The sequence below is a fragment of the Plasmodium falciparum genome (assembly GCF_000002765.6).
Source record: "Plasmodium falciparum 3D7 genome assembly, chromosome: 14".
In the NCBI taxonomy this organism is placed as follows: Eukaryota; Apicomplexa; class Aconoidasida; order Haemosporida; family Plasmodiidae; genus Plasmodium; species Plasmodium falciparum.
The window spans coordinates 2,151,161-2,176,177 of NC_037283.1; the positions used below are offsets into that span (position 1 = coordinate 2,151,161).

General features: G+C 17.9%; 6 protein-coding genes across 6 annotated transcripts; 3 read left to right on the top strand and 3 right to left on the bottom strand.

Moving 5' to 3' along the window:
- Positions 1 to 662: 662 nt before the first annotated feature.
- PF3D7_1452500 (syntaxin-6, putative) lies at positions 663 to 2,454 on the bottom strand (the record flags this gene model as incomplete). Its single annotated transcript, XM_001348638.2, has 8 exons — positions 663 to 739; positions 846 to 899; positions 1,036 to 1,073; positions 1,253 to 1,359; positions 1,478 to 1,519; positions 1,692 to 1,896; positions 2,068 to 2,142; positions 2,417 to 2,454. 8 exons carry the CDS (start codon positions 2,452 to 2,454, stop codon positions 663 to 665), a joined length of 636 nt encoding a protein of 211 aa, XP_001348674.2.
- Positions 2,455 to 4,575: 2,121 nt separating this feature from the next.
- On the top strand, positions 4,576 to 15,307 carry PF3D7_1452600 (conserved Plasmodium protein, unknown function; the record flags this gene model as incomplete). Its single annotated transcript, XM_001348639.1, has 7 exons — positions 4,576 to 14,083; positions 14,218 to 14,324; positions 14,462 to 14,526; positions 14,641 to 14,770; positions 14,861 to 14,966; positions 15,097 to 15,160; positions 15,244 to 15,307. The coding sequence occupies 7 exons, from the start codon at positions 4,576 to 4,578 to the stop codon at positions 15,305 to 15,307; spliced, it is 10,044 nt and encodes a 3,347-aa protein (XP_001348675.1).
- Positions 15,308 to 16,058: 751 nt separating this feature from the next.
- Positions 16,059 to 18,380, top strand: PF3D7_1452700 (U1 snRNP-associated protein, putative; the record flags this gene model as incomplete). The annotated part of the gene is made up of 8 exons (XM_001348640.2): positions 16,059 to 16,074; positions 16,462 to 16,538; positions 16,693 to 16,763; positions 17,061 to 17,155; positions 17,278 to 17,386; positions 17,525 to 17,588; positions 17,665 to 17,772; positions 17,910 to 18,380. The coding sequence occupies 8 exons, from the start codon at positions 16,059 to 16,061 to the stop codon at positions 18,378 to 18,380; spliced, it is 1,011 nt and encodes a 336-aa protein (XP_001348676.2).
- A 920-nt stretch (positions 18,381 to 19,300) lies between these two features.
- On the top strand, positions 19,301 to 20,530 carry PF3D7_1452800 (conserved Plasmodium protein, unknown function; the record flags this gene model as incomplete). The annotated part of the gene is made up of 4 exons (XM_001348641.2): positions 19,301 to 19,372; positions 19,541 to 19,888; positions 20,029 to 20,193; positions 20,345 to 20,530. 4 exons carry the CDS (start codon positions 19,301 to 19,303, stop codon positions 20,528 to 20,530), a joined length of 771 nt encoding a protein of 256 aa, XP_001348677.2.
- Positions 20,531 to 20,708: 178 nt separating this feature from the next.
- Positions 20,709 to 21,395, bottom strand: PF3D7_1452900 (conserved protein, unknown function; the record flags this gene model as incomplete). The annotated part of the gene is made up of 1 exon (XM_002585423.1): positions 20,709 to 21,395. One exon carries the CDS (start codon positions 21,393 to 21,395, stop codon positions 20,709 to 20,711), a length of 687 nt encoding a protein of 228 aa, XP_002585469.1.
- Positions 21,396 to 21,866: 471 nt separating this feature from the next.
- On the bottom strand, positions 21,867 to 24,662 carry PF3D7_1453000 (conserved Plasmodium protein, unknown function; the record flags this gene model as incomplete). Its single annotated transcript, XM_001348642.2, has 1 exon — positions 21,867 to 24,662. One exon carries the CDS (start codon positions 24,660 to 24,662, stop codon positions 21,867 to 21,869), a length of 2,796 nt encoding a protein of 931 aa, XP_001348678.2.
- Positions 24,663 to 25,017: the final 355 nt, after the last annotated feature.

Here is a 25,017-nt window from a genome sequence, read left to right on the forward strand (position 1 = left end):
TATATAATATATTTATATAACATATTTATATATTTCTTTAAAATTAAGGTCCAACATGTTTAGTGTTTTTATTAAAATAAAAAAATAAAAATTAAAAATAAAAATAAATATATCATGTATTTTTAATTTGTTTTAAAAATCAAAAAAAAAAAAAAAAAAAAAAAAAAAAAAAAAAAATAGCGGATCAATGAAATTTTTAAATAATTGAATTTTTTTTTTTTTTTTTTTTTTTTTTTTTGTTATTGCTGTTGTCTTAATTTTATTTTTTATATATTCTTGTAAAATTAATAGCTCCTTATACATAAATAAGACATAATTATTGGCATATACATGAAAGATACACCATCTTATAATTATAAATTTTGAACTCAAAAAAAAAAAAAAAATAAATAAATAAATAAATAAAGGTAAAACTTTGTATATAAATACACATTATAAAATTAATATTTTTTAAACTTTTATAGTTTCATTTTTGTTTTATGTTTTGCTTCTTTTTTCTTTTTCATGTTTGTATCTTTGTTGAATTTATAAATTTTAATTTTTCATTGTTTCTTTGACTTTTTTGTTTATTATTTCATTTTAGTCTATATAATAACATTTTATTCATACATTCAATTTTTTTTTTTTTCTTTTTTTTTTTTTTTTTTGGTATATTTTTTAAATCATGAAACTATGAGTATAAAGAATAAGACCAAAGATATCAATGATAAATAACATATTAAGGACAAGATTTTCGGATCTACAAAAGAAAAAATATAAAGATATTATAATTTTGAGATAATATGAGTAACATATTATATGTGTCTATATTATTATTGTTGTATTTTTTGGATTTATATTCTAACTCTTTGTTTTTAAGTAATGAGATATTTTTTTTGTTACGAAGTTAATTTTTTCATCTAAACAAGAAAATAAATAGAAAATTATATATAAAGTTTATAAAGATAAATATGGACTCTATTAGAAGAAAAAATTATGAAAATTCAAAATATACAAATATATATATTGAATATATGTCCATTTTATATTCATTACTAGAAATGTCCATTTCGTTTTCCAATTCATCTAATAACCTACAAATATAAGAAAAAATATACATATATATATATATAAAATATAATATAAAATAATATCAAGGGTATGTGTTATTATTCCTTTATATTGATTATATCAAAAAAAAAAAAAAAAAAAAAAAAAAAGAAAAGAAAAGAAAAGAAAAGAAAAGAAAAGAAAAGAAAAAATATTTACTAACTTTTGTTGATCCTTTAATTCGGTATTTATTGTAATTGCAGCATGGTGTAATCTTTCTGCTGATTCAGCCAATTCTTCTAAATCGTTATCTTGTCTTTTTAATATAACCTGATATATAATAATATAAAATATATATATATATATATATGTTCAAAAAAAAATATGCAATCATCTTAATTATAAGTATGTCATCACATATGAATTGAAAATAAGTTTTTAAGATTACTGAGTTGTAGTCATTATTTGTATTATTATTATAACTTAAAACCTACGAAAAAAGAAATATATATATATATATATATATATATATATATATATATATATATATATATTTATATTTATTTATTTACACATTCATCATATATTTATATGACAAAATAATATTGTGTAATCGATCAATATTATTCATTATTGTCTTATAATTTTCTTTTAATATTTACATTATTATTTATATTGTTTGTTATCTCGTTCAATAAATTTCTTATGATTCTCAATGACTGAGTTCTTTCCTCAATTTCTTGGGAACTTATATTAAATTTATATGAATTTTTTTTTACTATATTAACTGAATTATCTAAATCGTTTAAATCTTCATTTAAGTATTTTATTTCTTCTTTTATTAAATTGTATTTTTCTCTTGCAGATCTACAAAAAATTTTTAGAAAAACAAAAATTAAAGAAATACATATTTAAGAAGTTTACATAGAAACACATAAGTAGTCACTCATCTATGAGATTCATATAGAATATATTTATATATTAATTTCCTTTAGTAAATAAAAGTATTATTATATATTATAAAAAAAAAAAAATTACATAGAACTTTTATCAGGTATGTTATTCCAATTATTATATAGGCTTTGTAGTTTATTTACGGAAATATCAACCTCTCTATAATAAAAAAAAAAAAAAAAAATAGAGAATTTATGAGTATGTTGTGTTATATATTAATATATTATTATATATAAGGAAATATATTATACAATAGGAAGATAAAAAGATGTGTTAAAATATAAAATATTTAAATATTTATATAACTCTATTTATTTTATCTTTTTTTCTTGTTTAACAATATATAGGGAATATATATAATACATATATATATATATATATATATATATATATATATATATATATATATATAGATATATTTTTTTTAAAGTACTGTTTTGCTTCATAAAACGGATCAATTTGTTCATTCATTTTTACACATATATTTTTTAATTATACAAAATAATATAATAAACAATGTTGTTGTTTTTTCTATAAGAAGACAAATATCGACGTATGTATATATTTTATGCTACACATATATACTTGCTTCCCAATTTAAAAATTTGGTTATTTAATTTTTATGTTGTTGCTTTTCTTGTATTTATATTTAATATATCATAAAAAAAAAATTATAAATATGTTGTTATATATATATGTATATATATATTTACAAAATAATTATACAATCATAGTTAAAATGTGGTGTTTTTAAAAAGAATTAAATATATTTCTTTATTTTTTTACATTTATTTAAAAATGTAAATATCTATAATTATATATATATATTATATATATAGTATATATATATTTATTAATTTATATGTATTTTATAAAAGAGATATTGTTTAATTCCTTCAATTTTTACGTTATTCTGATATTTCAACAAAATTAATATATATTTTAATATTCATAATATAATAATTTAGTTATATGTTTTTTTTTTTTTTTTTTTTTTTTTTTCCTTCTTGTTATCTTTCATATTCTTATATTCTATTTAAAAGAGAAGGATACACATTTTATGGCATTTTTAAATTTTACTTTTATTTTAAAATAAAATATTACAAAGAAATACTGAAAAAAAAAAAAGAAAAAAAATAGAAAATTAAATGGAAGGAGCAATTAAAATAAAAAAAAAAGAAGGAAAAATCTTAAAATATTATTTTTCTCATATATATTTAATTATAAATAAATACATATATATATATATATATATATATATATATATATATAATATATGTATGTATATTTAAATATTTATTTATATACAACAAAATATGAAAGAATATATAAAAGAAATATATTTTGTGAAAAAATAAAAAATGAAATAAACATTTTTTAAATAATATCAAAAGTGTTGATCATTCTAATAACATTCTATGTTGCACACAAAGAGAAAAATTTATTTCAAAAAAAAAAAAATATATATTATATATATATTAATTTATTTTATATTATAATTTATCTTTTAATACTTTTATGAATTAAAAACCGAATGATTTAAAATTGTATACATATATATATATAATATATATAAATATATTTTTTTTTGTACTCAAAAAGAAAAAAAAAAAAAAATTTATTAAATATAATTATATATTTATAAATGTACGTATAAGAATTTAATTAGGGAATCATTTCTATTTTTTATTTGTATTGTTATTTATTTATTTATTATTTTTTTTTTTTTTTAAATTAAATCTATTTCATATTTTTCTTTTATAATTGTTGTTATTTATTTATTTTTTTTCTCATTGAATATTTATTTTAAAAATAAAATTAAGAGCACAGACACATAGAATACATTTATATTTGACAGAAAAAAATTAAAGCATATTTTATGTTTTGTGAACTGCATATATATATATATATATATATAATATGTATGTATAATCATATTCAAGTATATTATATATATATATATATATATATTATATATATTACATATATAAATATATATATTTTTTTATTTTTGTTCTTGAAAAGATAAAGAACGATATATACCTATAATATATGAATATTTATGTATGCATTTATGATTTTCTTGTAGTTTTTTTATTTTATTTTATTATATATATATATATATATATATATATATATTTATTTATTTATTTTTTTTTTTTTTCTTGTTTGTTAGTTTTGTATTTTTTCTTATGAATTTTATATGTTTATAATGTTTTGTTATTATAACTTGTAAATGTAATTTTTTGAATGTTTTGTTCATTTTTGTATAAAATCATTCTATACATGAGAAAGTGTTTTTTTTTAAAAGGTTATAATAGAAGAATAAAAATGTAATATTATAAAAATATAAATATATATATATATATAAATATATTTTGAAAATATAATACAAAAGGCATAATATATATATATATAATTATAAGTATCGTTAATGAGAAGAATAAAAAGAGAGTAAAAATAAATGAATAAAAAATTATATATGTATTATATATATATATATATATTTATATTTATATATGTTTCCAACATTTGATTTAGTTATTTTATTTTTATTAAGAATATGTATATAATATTAATTATGTGAAAAGAATGGATTCTTTATCATTATTAGATGAATTCGAGCATGACTTGACATCTCTAATTTTGGAATCTAAAAAAAAGAACATATGTGTAAAAGAAAAAACAGAAATTTGTATTATAAAAATAAAGAATTATAATAGCATATTGGAATATAATGGGAATCAATTATTATGTGATTTTGAATTTCCATTAAATGATATATTAGAAATAATTAATATATGTATGAACATAAATAATTATAAAATTAATAATATTTGTTTATCAGTTATACAAAAAATTGTTCTTTATATATTATGCTTAATTGATAATAAAGAATTAATTAATAAATTTGATGAAATAAATATTGAAAAACATATAGAAATAATTACAAATAAATTATTTGATTTAACTTTTCTTGATGATAGAAAAATATTAATTAAGATATTACAAATCATATTAACAGCTTTTTCGTCAAAATATATTGAATATTATAACAAAGATAATATAGATACAATTTTGAAAATATTATATTCTATATATTATTCCTCTCTTTATGATAAAAACCTTATTCTATATCAAACCTGTTGTGCTGCTTATGAACAACTACTTAATTCCCTTATTGATGTATGTAATAAAGAAGGTCTTATGAATATGGAGGACTCTAGCAATGTAAATCTGTCCGAAGGTACAGAAGATAATGTTAAGAAGAAGAAAAAAAAGAAAAAAAAAAAGAAAAAGAAAGAGAACAGAGAAATTGGCAAGATGAACCAAGAAGATAATAATAGTATTAGTAAAAATGGATATATGATGAATAGTAATATTAACAATAACATAAATGAGGAATATAATAATGATAATAATAATGATAATATTAATAATTATTATAATAGACCTTATGTGAATAAATATACGAATGATCAAAATAGTGTACAGTATTATTTTGAAAATTTCGTTTTACCATACAATACGAATGATCAAATAGATTTAATTTATATAAATAATATGGAAAATAACAAACATATGAAAAATAAAAATAAACTGCTGTCATTAATTCATTACTTATGTTATTGTTGTTTTGTTAATATTCGGTCGAAATATAATACCGAAAGTTTTAGTAACATGGAGGATAGAAAATCAAAGGAAGAGGGAGATAATAATAATGATCATTATAAGGAAGAAGAAAGTTGTGAAGAGTGGAATAAAATAAATAACACAAAAAATGAGGATATAAATAATGATGATAACAATAATGATGATAACAATAATGAGGATAACAATAATGAGGATAACAATAATGGGGATAACAATAATGGGGATAACAATAATGGGGATAACAATAATGGGGATAATAATAATGGTGATATGAAGAAGGACATAAATAAGAATATAAATAATAAAAACAATAATGATAATAATCATATATGTAACAATAATATAGATGATGGAAAAGACAATGTAATAAAAAATCGTTTATCCGATGTTTCAAAATGTTCATCCTTCTCAAATACAAAAAATGAAGAATATAATAGAAATTTCGCAGGATGTAATAATACGAATTCTTTCTTAATAGAAGAAAAGACAAATGTAGTTAATAAAGATGAATATAATAAAAGAGAGATTTCGAAACATGAAGATATTAATAATATGAATAATATGAATAATATGTATAATGTAAAAAATTCTAATATTAAAAAGTTTTTTAAAATTTTGAAAAGCAGTAATTCAAAAAACTCAAGTAATGATAATGTTAGTAATATAAAATATAATGAAACATTTCATGCAGATACTTTAGAATTAAAAACAGATATCTTATCAAGTTATAATAAGAATAATTTAATTTTACCTTTTAATTTTTGTTTAGATTTATTATATATATTTTTAAATAATTATGAATGTTTTTTAGACAATTTTGAATTTTTCAAATTATTAAAATTTGAAGTTATATATATAATTCTAATATCATTAAAATATGATTTAGATATTGATGTTTTTTATAGGTGTCTAAAAATTCTTAAAATTATCTGCAATAAATATTTTGTATATTTCTTAGCAGAAATTCAATATCTTCTTGAAGTATTACAGAAATATTTATGTTTAGTAAAGCCATTTTCAAAACTATATATAGTATTAAATTTCTTTTTTTATTTGTTTGATAACACAAGTACTTTCTTTTATTTATATAAATATTTTTACTATTACAGAAATGCTAATAATAAAGATGGCACTAAATATCAGGAGGAAACCAAAAAATATATTCCTTCTTCTTATGATTATAAAGAAATCAAAAATGTTAAAAAACAAGTATCAAATGAAGAAGGTAATGATACAAAAGATATTATATATCCTATTAATATAAAGCATAAATTTTCAAATAATGTTTTCGATACAAACGACAAGACTAATAATAGTATGAACAAAATGGGGGACCTGTGTAATAACGAAGAAAATAAAAAATTATTTAATAATGAAGAAATAAAACATAAAAAAAGTGAAGATAAAATTGAAAATGAAGCAGATAAATTAAATAATAAAATCCAATTTAATGATAATACTGATTTTATTTTTACAAGAATTGTTGAATATATTAGTAAAATAATACATGAGCTTTTATTCTTACATACTATAGATATCACGAAAATGTATCCGTACCTTAAGGTAATAAAATACGATAGAATATATACAACTGAAACAAGGTTTGATGATATAATAAATGAACTGAAGGAAAAAAAAAAAAATAATAACAATAGTAATAATAATAATAGTAATAGTAATAATAGTAATAATAATATTATGAATGATATGAACGAAAAACATAAAAAGAGAATAATGCAAGATAAAATTCAAACTCCCATGTGGAGAAAAGAAGAAAAGAAAAATCATAAAGAAATAGATGAAAAAAATAAAAAAATATATTTACATAATAAGAATTCTTTTAAAGATGAAAGACAATTATCCTTTTGTAATTTTTTAAGTTACCCTATTATATTACCAAATTCAATTGTAAATCCAAGAGAAGATTTTTATTTAAGTAAATTTTCTACAGAAAAATTAATGTGTAAAATTTTATTCGATGATTTATTATATAAAGATGTAGATGAAATACGATTACTAGCATCTTCTGTTGATAGTATATTATCTTTAGTTAATTCCTTTTATATAATATTTTTAAACATATTAAAAAAAGATAACAATCCATATTGTTTTTCAACAGTAGATATGAATGATGAAAGAATAAAACATCATCTGGAAAATTTTCATATGGAAAGTACTAATGTAATGAATAGTAATATTGAAAAGAAGAGTGGTAATAATATTAATGTTTATCAAAACCACGTTTATAAGAATGGCAATAATAATAATACTAAATATAGTATATACAATATAGGGAATGAAAAAAGTCGTGATAAATATACAGATAATATAAACGATATATATGAAATGGATGAAAAAAAAAAGACGTCTTATTTTTATTATTTAATACAACAAAGAATACAATATTATAATCATAATGATTCTGCTAAAAATGGTTTTGTAAACAATTCAAAGATAGAGAATCAAAGGAAGGATATATATCAAGATAATAATAATAATAATAATAATAATAATAATAATAACAATAATGATAATACAAGTGCTACAAGAAAAAATGATGAATTTAATATAAACATAAAAGAAGAATTCGAAAACTCTAATAATATATTATATAACCAAGTAAATATTGATTTTAATGAAGATAAGTCACTTTTTTCTTATGTATTTAATTCAACTTGTAGATATATCATATCATGTATTTGTTTAATATTTTCTTATACTAATACATTAGATGTTTGTTTTTTTAATGGTTTCCAAAAATTAATATTCATTAGTTCTAATCTAAATGTAAATATATGTACTGATGCCTGTTTAAAAACATTAACTAAATGTAGTAGTATATTTACTTTAGAAAATTCTCCTTTTTTTCTAAATATTCTTAAAAATTTTGAGAAACAAGAAAACAAAAATGAAAATAATATTAAAGCAAAGAAAAACAAATCAGGAAGTAAAACTGGTGCTCATAAAATAACTAGTGTTCAAATGAATAATACAAATAAGAATATATCACCTATAAAAAGGGAATTATATGCAGATGATGTTTATGAAAATGTGGAGAAGAGTATTCTTCCATGCAATAATATATCTATCAAAAATATAAATAATGTGAATAATGTGAATAATATCAATAATGTGAATAATATTAATAATGTGAATAATATCAATAATGTGAATAATATCAATAATGTAAATAATATAAATAATGTGAATAATATAAATTTTGAAACATCTGAAGATATGAGTAATACTAAAAATTCTAGAGACAATAACTTTAATGACAAAGAAGAACTGATGAAATGTGTTAATACAATAGTTCTTAATAAGAAAAAGAAAAAAAGGATGTCCTCGAAAAATAATGAAGATAACGATTTATCATATGATAGTATTGAAGAACAAGAATCTAATACCTTTAATACGAAAGATTTGAATATAAGTAAAAGTAAATTAAATGATACAGATATAAAAAACGATAATATTAATAAAATGAATACTGTGAAAGATGTTAATCTTTCTAAATATAATATAAATCATAGTATTCAATTTTGTGATTCTTTAGAAAAAGAAAACGTGGTTAATAATAATAACGAATCAAATAAAGAAAAAGTGAATTATTATGACATAAACAATATGACAAATGATAATATAAATTATTTAAAAGAGAATTTTTCTAAACGATTAAGTATTGAAAGTGTCGAAGCGAATTTCCTTACTTATAAAAGAATATTAAATGATGATTTATTAAAATATTTTGATGATATAATTAGTATAATATTACAAGAATCTTATTATATAAATAATGATTTAAATAATATAAAATATATTTTATCGATAAAAGCTGTTATTAGTATATATTATATATATGGTGATTATTTACATTTTGATGATTGGTTAAAATTAATAAATTTATTTGTTGAAATTAATTATATATATAAATATATATCTTCTATAGAAAATAAAACAATTCAATTTTTAAATTTCTTTCATCATATAAATAAAAATGAAGAAGATATTTCTTTTCCTATTGATAAATATGATTCAGCTGATGTTGATCGAAATAATTATTCACAAAATATTGATTCTAAAAGTATAGAATTTTGTTATTTTATATTGAGATTTATTCAAAAGAACCCAGTTTTATGTGCAGAAACAACTGTCATTTTTTCTTCTTTTGATTATTTTTTTAAAAATACAATTTTTTATAACATTTCAACATTAATTAATATAATTAATTCTATACACTATATGATATTTAATCAATTCTTTAAACAGAAAAAATTAAGTTGTAAGGAATCGAATATATTATTGAATGAAGAAGAAATTATTTGTATTGATACAAAAAATAATTCTACTTTAAATTATGAAAATACTTTTGTAAATAATGACCATAACGAATGTATTCTAGAGAATAATTATTCTATAAATTATGATTATAATAATAATGAGAAAAAAAAAAAAAAATTATTAGTTGATTCTTTTAAGGATGATGAAAATATGGGAAATGCAATAAATGGAGGGGGGAAAAAAGTATTAGTTGATTCTTTTAAGGATGATGAAAATATTGCAAATGAAATAAATGAGAAAAAAAATGTAATTAATAAATATTTCAATTTTTTATACAAAAGTCAAGATATATTTGAAATATTTTATTTTTATTTATCCCATTTTGAACCCATATATATGTCTTATTTCGAATATTATAGTGATCTATTTTTTATAGAAAAGAAGATGAAACATAAAAATAATAATACTTATGGGAATAATAAATGTAATAGTAATTATCCTATGAATGTTAATGAAGCTTTTGATACATGTGAGAATGAAAGAAATCATATGAATGATTCATATACTTATTTAAAGAAAGAGAAATATATTGTACTTAAGAAATTAGAAAAGTCTTGTATTTTTGAAGATTTTTATCCTTTATATATGTTAGAAACGTTGTGTGTTATAAACATAAATAAGATAAGATATATTTATAACAATTGTTGTATTGATATATTATTATTATCTTTATGTAAAAATAATGATATTCAAAAGAAAAGTATAGATACATTATATAACATAATAAAAGAGTCTGTTGTATATTATAAATCAAATTTTGAAATGCAATTTCTTTTGTTTAAACCTTTTTTCTTTTTTATTGTAAATCCTTATATATCTTATCGTTCATATTTTATATCATCCTTTTTAAATTTCATTAGGAAAAATGGATCGTTTTTTCATGAAGACATGTGGTTGTTTGTTATTTATCTTTTATATGTATCTTTACAAAAAGAATTAAAAAAAAAAGTTTTAAAAGGAAAAAGGGGCATTTCAAAAGAGGAAATTCATGATGAAATAAAAATAAAAGATGATGTGGTTAAGACGGATAATATTAGAGAGAATAAAAATTACAAAGATAAATCCAAAATGAATGAAAAAAAAAATGAAATTGATGAAGAAAATATATCTATTATTAATAATATTTTTAATATTTTAGAAATTATTATTGTAGATTATATTGAAGATGTGCCAGTATGTGAAATCATGGAAATAATAATTCACATGCTCATGTTATTTTCTTCTTTAAATATTTTGAGTAATAATATATCCTTTCGAGCTATTAATTTTTCATGGACTATTGTAGATTATATTATAGATCGTTCGAATTTAATTAATAAAAATATAAAGAATGATAATAAAAAACAAACAAAAATAAACGGAAATAATGAAAATATGGTTATGGAAAAGAAATTATTACACATATGTGTTATAGAAAATAGAAAAATGTATATATATGAAAATAATATAAAAATGAAAAATATAAAAATGAAAAATTTCTTCATATTCATTTTATATAATTTAATGAAATTATGTTTGGATGAAAGAATAGAAGTACGAAATTGTAGTATCAAAACAATTATGAGCATATTATCTGCGCATATTTATAAATTTGATTTTTTCTTTTATAAAACTTCTATCTGTTTATTACTTAAAAGGTTAACACTTACTTATTTTTATAAATTACAGGAATATTTTAAATTGGAAAAAAAACAAGATATACAAAATCACAATTCAAGTAATATACCTCATGAGGACTTAACAGTATTTTGTGAAAAGAACGACAAAAATAATGGGGGAATATTACCATCTCATATATTGGATAGTAAAAAAGATATAATATTAAATGAACCTTTAGTAAAGGATTATGTTGATCATGATAGTAATAATAATAATAATGATAATATGAATAGTACAAATTATAATTCACTTGATGAAAATATTTCAAAAAATTTAAATCAAAAAAATGAGGATGATAATATAACATTGGTTCATTCAAATAGTATGAAAAAATATATTAGTAGTAATATTAAGAACCAATTCAAAAATAGCTTTTTAAATATATGTGATAGAGAAAATGTGTATGAAGTCGTGAAAAAAAAAAAGAAAAGAAAAGAAAAGGAAATAATAAAAGAAATAAAAAAAGAAAAAAAAGAACTTTTAGAAGATATTGATATGAATATGAACATAAATATAAATATACATAATAATAATAATATAGAAAATAATAATTTATTAGAGGATGAAAATAAAAATTGCGATTTATATGATTATGTAAATGAAAATTTTAGTACAATTATTATTCATCATTCAAGAGATAGTAAATTGAAACAATGGATTGAAAGTTTTATTTTAATTATTGAAGGTTGTAATCGAATATTATTAGATCAAGATAATTATAAGAAGTTTGATTATTTTTATGATATATTTATAAAAATATTGAAAACTATATTATTTATTGAATATAATAATAAGAATATGTTTGAATTACATATTTCTATTATACAAATATTAAATAATATATACATGTCTAAATTAAATTATTATGGACCCTCCTATTTTAAAATGAAGAATTATATAACACATAAGAAATGTAATAAATATTATGTAAATATCTTTGATAAAAGCTTTTTTTATATATATAAATATGCACCCTCAATTATTGATCAGAAAATAAAAGATTTTATATTAAAAATTATTTTAGAGAATCTTAAAAATATAACGAGTGAAAAATGGATATTTCACCATTCTATTATTTATTTTCATATGTTCCATTTTTTATTTCAATATACAGATGTAAATATAGAAAAGGAATATCATCAAAACAATAAAGAAAAGCATGAAAAAAATTACTCCTTTTTAAATTACTATTCCATAATTAATAAATTATATTTTGATTATTTTATAAGTACATCGCATTATATGAATGAAAAATTGCTACAAGGAGAAATGACAAATATGGAGAATCAAAAGAATGACAAAAAAAAAAAAATAGATAATAAAAATAAAGAACATAATAATAATAATAATAATAACTACAATTCTGATAATCATTATAGTAGTGACCATTTTTTAAACGAAGATTTAAAATTGGATAAAGACACATCATGTATAACTCATCATAACATGGAAATAAAAAAAAATGTTATTCTTACCGATTCTACAGATGAATATGAAAATCCTTTATTTTCAAAAAATGCCTTTACTTTTGATTATAAAACAGAAGAATCTAGTAAGGATCCATTAAATATTTATAACATTCTAGAAAACAACAAAGATGTTTATAATATAAAGTATAATATAATATCTGAAAATTTTATAAAAAAAAATATATATGAAATATATTTGAATAATAATAATTTGATAACCTCAGATCTTTTCAAAATATCTATGTATATTTTTGAAACCTTAGAATATGATGATATAAATTTGCTAATAAATGAGGAACTTTTAAATAGCTTAAAATTATTGAAATATCATTTTTCTTATGATGAACAAAAGATGGTTATATATAAAGAATTAATAAATTTCTTTTTTAACGATAATATATTGTTAAATGAAAATAACGATGAAATCATAGATAAAATAGAATTGAACGATACATATAACAAACAAGAACTTGATATAAATGATTATCACGATAAAAAACAAGAATATAAAGAATGTAATAGATTATTTACATTAAATTATAAAAAACTGTATCCTTTAAATAATTATATAGAAGGTTTTCAAATATTTCAGATAGCTTTTTTTAACCATTTTATTCCATGTTATATATTTTTTATTCATAATAAATTCAATTTATATCCAAATTATCAACTTAATATAATATATTCTATAGTTTTATGTAATATGATAAAGCAGGAATATTATACAGTATATTATCATGATGAACATCTTCTCGTGTCATTTTTAAATATGTTCCCATATATACTAGCTACTCATTTGAAATGTTTTCTTTATAACCTTAAAAATAATTCATGTTTTGTATTCTACGAAAGTATAATTATCTTATTAAAAATTACGTATCAAATGGTTTTGAATTCGAAAAACATCATCAAGAAGAATTTATACAAATATTGGTACTCAGTCATATTTGCAGTTGAAAAGATCCTATTTGTGAACTGTAATAAAATCTGTTTAATATTTATATATATATATATATATATATAATATATAATATATATATGTGTGTTTACTTATTTACATATACATATATATATATATATATATATATTTATAATATTTTTTTACCATTAGGCAGCAATGATAAAATCGATATGTTAGATATAATGCTCATAAAATTTATTAGGAATAACTATTTATCAGAAAATTCAGTGACCCCGTGGTTTATAAAAATATACCTGGTAATTATTTAAAATAAATAAAATACATACAATAAATGGTGCATATATATTATCAATAAACTTTATATTATATGAAATGTACATATATCTTTATTTTCATTCTTTTTTTTTTTTTTTTTTTTTTTTTTTTTTTATAGACGAAAATTATAAGTGAACTTTATGATACAAAAAGAAGAGCCTTTTCAAGCTGGACACTTCAAATGTAATTGTTTTGTTTTGTTTTTTCTTATATTTTTATATTTTATATTTATATATAAATAATTTATATATAATTTTTTTTTTTCTATTTCTTTATATATATATTTATATATTATAGTTTATTTGAGGAGTATGAAAAAATGTCAAAAAATAATAATAGTTATCCTTACTATACAACTTTTATTACAATACTTCTGTTGAAAAAATGTGTATTAACCCTGAAGAGTTTTTCTAGTGAGAATAACAAGGTAATTATTTTATTAATATAAAGTGTAATTATATACATATAAATATATACATATATACACATTTAAATAAATATATATATATTATATTAGGAAAACAGTAGCGATGAAATTGTTTTTATATTATACGAAATGAAGAAATTGAAATGTTATTATTCCTTTATTAATATGGATAATTCTACAATATTAAAATCATCAGGTAATAGTCTATATATAAAGTAACAGTTTATATATTAAAAATTAAGAATACTATTATATATATTTTTGCACACTGATCTATATATTTTTGTTAAAATAATGTATTTATATTATACTTTTTTTTTTTTCAGATGAAAAAGCCCACCTTTTTATATGTTATCCATATCTATTAGATTGCTTAAATACAGAAAATAAGTAACCATTTATCATAATAAATAAATATTACATATATATATATATATATATATTTATGTATTTTTTTTTTTTTTTTTTTATAGAAATGTTTTCACGACAGTAAAAGAACTATTGAAACTTATATCCTATCCATTACGGCTTCAATAATTTTATTAAAAAAAAGAATAAGAAATTCAAAGTATTATAATTTAATATTTATTATATTTCATAAAATAATTTGTTTTTATTATTATTTATTTATATAATATTTTCCTAATATATATATTTTTTTTAATTATGTGTATATGATAAAAATATTATATATATTATATATATATTTATTTCAATTAAAAATTTGTTATTTTATTATTATTTTTTTTGTTAAATTTTTTTTTTTCCTAATTTTCTATATAATTATAAGAAAAATATATATGTACACATATATATATATATATATATATATATATATATAATATAATATACATTGAATAAATATGTACTTTTTAATTTATCTTTTTTTTTATTTGAATTATATTCATATATCTTATTTTTTGTCGTATAAATTTATATTTTTATACTTATTATTTTATTATTACTATTATATATTTTTTTTTTTTCCTTTCATTTTCTTCCTTTTTATTATTTTTTGTGTTTGTTTCTTTATAATTGATATATATATATTATATATATATATATATATATATTTTAGTATACATGAATTTTTTTTTTTAAGTATTCTAATAATACCTTAAATCAAAACTTATGAATAATTATTCTCCTTAAATAAACTGTAAATCTCATATAAATTAAAATACAAAAATTGAAGCAATAAAAGAAATATAAAACATTAAGTTTATAGCATTTTCTTTTTTTCGTTTATGGCAATGGGCGTTTTATATGAATTAATGTTTTCATTATCATGGAAGAAATGAGATGTAAAAAAAAAAAAAAGAAAAAAAAGAAAATTTACATATATATATATATATATATTTTATAAAATGTTGAATGATTTTTAAATGCGTTGGTTTAATTATTTTTTGAATTAGTTTTCTATATTTTAAGCTTTATACATATTTAAAGTTTATATAAAATAATGAGATTATATACATATATATTAATGATAATTCGTAAAACTGTGACACATACTATTTTATTAATACTGTGTTAACATGTAAATATGTATATATATATATATATATATTATATCATTTAATTTTTTTGTTATGGATACATAAAAGTATTATGACATTAATATATATACATACATTAAAGGTGTCAGAAAATAAAAAGAATAATGTATTAATTATTTTCTATCTTTGTAGCTTTGTTAGATTCCCTTATGGGAAAGGACAGAAATGAAACTGATTCAAAGAAAAAATATTCTTTTAAAGATGAAAATGTAAATATGAAAAATATAAAGATAGTGATACAATAATGAATTTATATATTATACATATTTTTATAGTAAATATGAGTTCATGTTATAATAAGAAATATGAAATAATATATGTTTATTGTAATATACATATATATATATATATTATTTTTTGAAGGTATGTAAATATTATTTAATTGATTTTTGCCCTCATGACCTATTTCCCAACACCAAGAGTGATATAGGAAGGTACAACCAGATAAAAAATATAATAATAAAATAAAACACACATTTAATAAAATAGTTAAAGATATGTATATATTTTATTAATTACGTTATTTTTTTTTATGGATAATTTTATATATATATATATATATATATATATATATATTTTTATTTATATCATTTAATTTTTTATGCATCGTTGTATTTTTAATTATATGTATCATGTCAAAAAAAAAAAAAAAAAAAAAAAAAATTAAAATAAAATAAAATAAAAATAATTGCCCATAATATATAACGTATATATTTTTACTTATTCTTTAGGTGCAAAAATATACATTCAGATATATTAAAAGAACAATTGGAAAAACATGAAGATTATAAATATTATTTAGCTAAATATCAGCAGATGTTTATGAGTAATATATATAAAGTGTTTTATATTTTATACATTAAAAATATTATATCATTCGTAAATATATATATACATACATACATATATATATATTTATTTATTTTATATATTTCCTTATATTTGTAGAAACGTTGGAAAGGATTATAGATGTTGCTGATATGAAAATAGAAAAGACTAAAGAAAAATTAAAACATATGTCAAATACTCCAAATAATACTTCTGATAAAAAAACAAAGTAAGGAAGCTGTGATATTATAACACAGAATATTTTGCATAATGTATAAGAACTATAGTGTATATAAATGCATGCTGTTTTAATTTGTTATTATTATATATATATATATTTTTTTTTTTTCTTTATTGTTATATATAGAATTGAAAGTATTAATAGTCACATATGTGATTTGCTAAAGCAATCTGAAGAAGCGGGGGAAAAGGTAAATTCAATTTATATATATATATTTATATGTATATTGTATTAATTTTTTCTTGTGTTTATATTTTTCAATATAGGGAGATTTAAATAAGGCTACTAGTTTTAATAATCAAATCACCATGCTTCAGGAAGAAATTAAGAGGTTAACAGAAGAAATGCAGAAATCGAACGATGGAAATTTAAAGGTTAACCAAGAATATTAATTAAAATGAAAAAATTAAAAAGAAAATGCTATTCAAATTGTAATATGTCTAATATATATCTAATTATATATATATATATATATATATATATATATATATTATTTTTTTTTTTTTTCAAGGTTTGTGAAATATGTGGTGCTATGCAAGCTGTTGGAGATATGGTGCAACGTTTTGAAAACCACATAAATGGAAAACAACATTTAGGTTTCGATAAAATAAGAAATACGTTCAATAAATTAAAAGAAGAAATAAAGGAAAGAGAGGAAATTATAGAAGAATATAGGAAAACAAGACACCACAGTAGTGATAAGCGTCATTCAAAAAGAGATAGACATCATCATAGGGATTATTATGAGAGAAGAAGTTCAAGACATAAGAAATCATCAGAAAGATATCATAGAAATCATCATTCAAATAAAAGATCAAGAAAGAGGTCACATTCCGATAGAAGTAAATCAAGTAGTGTTCATCATTCAAATAAAAAATCAAGAAAAAGATCACATTCAGATAGAAGTAAATCAAGTAGTGTTCATAATTCAAATGACAGACATAAGAGACGCTCAGTCAAATATGATATAGAAGATAATTAAAATGTAAATATAAATATATAAGAAAATATAATTGGTCTTAAATATATATGATTATTATAGTATATTATATATTATGTTATAATATATTATATTTGGTTTCATTCATTTTTATAGAAATCTCAAAAAAAAAATAAAATAAAATAAAATAATTAAAAATATGTGATAATGTACTTTTCATTTTTATTTTATTTTTTTTATGCTTATTTTTTTTTTTTCAATTTCTTCTTAGTAGCTTTTTTATACTATAAATTTTTATCATTTATAACTTTATCTTAATTTGTTATTATTTATTTATTATGATCATTTCATCGTGGAAACATTTATATTTCAATTTATCTAATTCAAATATGTAATTATTTCATGAATATATATTTTTATAAATTATACTTCATAGAATTATATATTTATAATTTTTTAATATTATATATTCCTTTTTTCTATTCATGTTTTCCTTTTTCTTTTTTTTTTTTTTTTTTTTTTTTAGATATATAAATATACTATTTTACTTCTTATTTATATATAAAATGTATATTAAAATAATTTCTTTTTCTTTTTTATAAGTATTGAAAAAATAAACCCCCATAACGCTTTTTGCTAGCATGATTTGTCTTACATATGATATAAACAATAATTTTTTTTTTCTTTTAAAAATAGATGTTACATATATATATATATATATGTGCGTGTAATTTTATATATTTATTTATATAATACTTTTCTTTTTCTTGAATTTTAGTAAAGAATAAGTTCTATATGTTTGTATATTTTTTTATTGAATAATTATATAGAATAAGATTATTATTAAAATTATATTTTTATAAATTCATGAATATATGTATAATTTCACATTATATGGTTAGTAAGATTAATATTTTCATTATTAGTCCTGAGAGTATATATAATGAGCAGATATAAAAATAATGGACAAAACTAATATAAAGAATGTAGCAGGGGAAAAAAATAAGGAGCTTCTGGAAACACCAGAAAGTGATGTAATTATTTCATAAGACATAAAAATATATACATATATATATATATATATATATATATATGTATAATAATTACAATGTTTTAGTTACATTTCTTAAATAACTTTACACATATACGCAATGATTCAAATATGTATCTTTTATTTTATTTTATTTTTTTTTGTTATTAAGAATTTAGATAGAAACGTTTTTGAAACTTTAAAAAACGTTTTTCTCGAAGAACAAGAAAATAATAAAAGAAAATATGAAGAGTTATCAGATCATCTAGATAAAATGAAAACATATTTTGATGAAAAAATTAATTCCCTTAAGAATAATACACATGAAAATTTTGAAGAGTTAAAATATTATTTAGACAACTTAAATAAAAAAAATAAAGATACTATTTCAGAAAGTAATACATTCCAAGAAAATATAGATGCTATACAAAATGATATATCTAAATTAAAAAAGGATAAGGAGGAAAATACAAATCTTATAAAATCAAGCATTAGAACATATTTTGACAAAATGAAAAATGTAAAATATATATATATGTTCCCTTTTTATGATAGCAATGTTCATATAAATTATATAAATATATCAATATTAATTAATATTATTATTTTATATATATATATATATATATATATATATATATATTTTTTTTTTTTTTTAAGACTTTAAATCTTATGAATACACATATAGAAAAGGTGAAGGAAGAGTTTACTAATTATAAAGAAAACAATGAAATAGAAAATAGAAAGAAGAACATTGAAATTTTACAGCTAATAAATGAAGAAAATGAAACATTAAGGAAGAGTATGGAAGTGTCCCTCAATAATGTAATAATAAATTCATATATATATATATATATATATGCCCCTCTCCTTTTAATATTCAAGGGCATAAAGATTATACATATGTATAAATAGAAATACACATTATTAATTTATTCATATATTTATTTATATATTTTTTCTTTTCTTTATAAAGGTCAACAATGATATTAAAGATGTTAAGGAACATATTACTAATTTTAAGGAATATGTAGAAAAACGAATAAAAGACATAAACAATATAATGGATATGAACAGGAAAGAAATTGATGAAAAAATTGAGCATATATGTATGAATCAGAAAAAACTCATGGGGGATTTTTATCCCTATAAAAAAAATTAACAGATATACATAAAAAAAAAATAATTTTACATATATATATTATAAAATATTTATTATATATTTTATATAACACGTTAATTATACATAGAAATATATACAATAATATATATATATATATATTCATATTTTTTTGTGTGTGTTACTGTATATATGTTTCCTCTTATTTGTGTACTTGGAATTATAAGACATTTATCTTTTTACCGTGGGTATAAAACATATCTTCTAACTTACGTAAGGAGAATGAATAATTAACTTTGTCAAAAACATTTTTTCTAGAATTTAATATTTGAATTTTATTAGATAAGTGTTTTTTTTTATTAGTCAATAACTGAAATTTCTTCAAATAATAATAAATTATAGTTAAATCCGTAGGGCTATAGAAATTTTTATATTTTTTTAAAAATTCGTTTTTTTTTAATATAATATTTTTATTCATTACATTATAATATAATTGTGAAATTTGTTTATAATTTTTATTATATTTACTGTTCATATTTTCTAAATAATTTAAAATATCTTTTCTTTCATTATCAATATGATTAACATTTTTTTTAATGCTTTTTTCATTTGGTATAATATTGGCTTGGTCAGGTAAATATGAGTCTTCTTCAATTATATTTTTTTCCTCAATTTGAAATTTTAATTTTTTATCAATTCCATAATTTACTACATCATAAGCATGTTTTAAAAATTTGTATTTTTTATGATATACTTTTTCTTCTCGAAGTCTTGTTTTTCTCCAACAATTTTTTTCATATGTTTGACTTAAAAATGTTGTTTTGTGTATGTTCAGTTGTTTTCCTCGATTATATAATTCCCTAAATGTTTGTAAAACATTCTTCTTCACTTTCCTTATCAAAGTCATATTTATAAAATCATTCTCAACGAAAAAAAAAAAAAAAAAAAAAAAAAAAAGAAGAAATAAATATAAACATAAATAAATATAAACATAAATAAATATAAACATAAATAAATAAATAAATATAAGTATATATATATATATATATATATATATTATATGTATATACATATGAAGAAGGAATATTCTTTTTACGAATATGTTTTTAAAACCATATAATTTATGTTTTATTTGAAATTTTTTAACACAAACCCAAACCGATTACATATTATAAAATTTTAAAAATATTTACACATGTTTAACTGTACACATAATAGCAATATTTGAATTATTATAAATATATATAAATATATATATATAATATTTTTATTATACCAAAATTTTATATATATTAAAAAGTTAATAGTTTTCAAAAAAAACAAAAAAAAAAAAAAAAAAAAGAAAATTCATATACATATAACAAATGACACACCATTTTTATGTATTATTTAATAAAGAAAAAACAGATATGGTATTATTATCTTCTAAACAGAAATAAACAGAAGAAGATATACAAGAATCAATAATATATGAAAGGTGCTGATATAAAATATCAATTTTTTTTCCATATATATCAAAAATATAAGTAGTATAAAAGTTTTTATCTGACATTTCATTAATTTTCTTTATATTAGAATTTATAAAAATAAAATATTTTTGAAAAAATGATTGATAATAAAAGTTCATTTTTCTTATTGTTGACGCTTGATGTAAACCTGTAAAATCATAGATAATCTTTTCACTTTTTGTTATGAATTTATCAATATGTTCCACATTATTATTATTATTATTATTATTATTACTTATTAATGAATGCGTATTATTATCTTCATTGTTAATATCATTTTCTTGCGTGATTAACTTATCATGAGTTTCATTTTGTATATAATTTTGATTTGAAATGGAATAATTATTTTTAATTGTTACACATGAAATGTTTGGACATATTTGAAAAATAAAGGTAATAAATCTTCCATCATTTAGGCCTATTATTATATGTATATTTTTATTACTTTTTGTATTTACACTTATTATTGAATTAACCTTAGCGTTCTTTGATATATAGAATGCATAAGAAAAGAAATTTTGTGGTACATTTTTAAAAATATTTTCTTTCGAATCGTCAAAGAAAAAAGTGTTTTTTTTATTTACATAATCTTCAGTATCATCAAATAATGTATATAATTGTTTTTTGTCGATTTTGTATATATCCTCAGCATTTCCTATAATATATTGAGAGACATCTTGTCCCATATTAACATTATAATATTCATCATAATAAAATAATGAATTGTTTTTTACATTATCATTTGTTAATAAATCATTTACAAGATTATAAAAATGTTCACTAATAAATATAAAAACTAAATAACCACAGGTTGTTCCTAGATATACAAAATGACCTTGATGTCCATTAAATTGTTTTTTTTCTTTATCTACATATATGAAATTAAAATCATATATTAATGTATAATTTATATTCATGTTGTTTTTTGGCCTTTGAATTTTAATTTTCTTGTCATATATAATTTGTTTTCCATTTTTACAATTAATAAAAGAAAGAAAATAATCCTTATTTGAGCCAACACAAATTATGGTTTTATCATCAAAAAGAAAATCAAAACATTTTATAGAAAATGTAAAATAAGAAATACATATAGATAATGGAGACAAAGAGACATCTTCTTCTTCATCATCTTGTTCATCATTTTCATGATAATTATTTATTTTTTGTTCTATATCATTTTTATTATAATAAGGTCCTTGTAGCCCTAATATATTATTACTAGCATTTTCCCCCTTATCATATTGATCTTTTTTTCTGTTATCAATAAACTTGTCCATTTTTCCTTTTTTCATTAAATAATATTCCATATTAGTAAGCATATCTACTTGTTCATTCCTTTTCTCTTTTAAATAATTTAATGCGTTTTCAGAAATATTATAATTATAAACACTCCCATTATATGTTAGGATGGTTAATATTGATTGATCTTTATTATTTTTCATCATTAAAATTGGAGAGGATACATTTTTTAATGATCCTATATATTCTAATAGAGGACAATTTTGCTTTGTCTTATATTTAAGTAAATCTATATTTATTTCTAAGTAATTATTATTTATATAGAATCCTTTTTTTTTTAATTCTTCATTTTTATTATTCTCATCTTCTATCATTTTTTTCTTTTTTAATTCTTCATCTTCTTCTTCCTGAACGTTTTTTTTATTTTCATCGTTTTCATTTTTTTCATCTTCACCATTTATATTTTCTTTTTTCTTATTTGAGGAAGTATCAAGGTAATTGTCATAATATAAATATTCTTCTCTAAATCCTATATTATTTAATAAATCAATATTAAGATTATTAAAATTAAATAAATTACGACTACAATAACTATTATTATAATCATTATTATAATTAATATTATTATTATTATGTGAATTTTTGCTAAGCTCGTTTTTTAATTTTTCTATTTTATTTTCTAGTTCATCAATTTTTGATTTATAATTATTATTTTCCATAATATTATAATCATTCATTTTTTCGTTAGAAAAAGGGTTACTACTACCCATTTGCATATTCATGGTTTTATTATTATCTTCTTTATTTTTGTTTTCTTCAATTTGTTGGTTGTTAAAATTAAAATTGTTCATATTGTTTTGTATAACAACATCTTCATTGTTATATTTCTTTAATAATTTATTAAATGTGTTCATATCAAAAAGTGTATTTTTTTCATCATCATCACTTGATGATTCTTCATCATTAAAAAATGTATTTTTTTTATAAACATCTTTCAATTTTATAATATCTGAATTGTCATTATTTATATATATACCATCCATTTGTTCTGTATCTTCTTCATCCATATTTTTTTTATTATCTGTTATATCTTTGTTTATAATATGCTTGTTTATTTGATTTTCATTTTCTCTTATTATATTTAAAATGTTATCAAAATTGAATATATATACTTTATTAAAAGTACTAACAAATAAATAATTATATGTACAACAAATATTACTTAATACGCTTTTGTCATTATTAACTATTTTTATATTTCTGAAAAAGGAAAAACAATCATTCTTATAATTATTATTATTATATATCTTTTCGTCATATTTTAAATCATGTACTTTCCACGAGTTGGTTTTATCCTCATTACAATTGTCCTCTAAGTTAGTCGTTTCATTATCATTATTCTTATCATTATTTTTCTTATTCGTCATATTTTTCCTTTCTAGAAAAACAAAAAAAAAAATTATTTAAGTTGAAATATAACATATATATATATATATATATATATATAAACATTAAAGCTAATTTTTTCAAAAAAATGAATGTTTTTTATGAATTCTTTTATAATATCAAAAGAGTATTAAAAAAATTTTTTAAATAATATAAAAAAAATAATCAATAATAAAATAAATAAAGAATGTGATAAAATACAGAAAACAAAACAATAACATATATTTTTAATAATAAAACAAAATGTTAATAACTCTTCTAAATTACTTTCAATATAAATAAGCAAGGGACTATTGAAATATATTAATATATTATATATATTATATATATATGTGA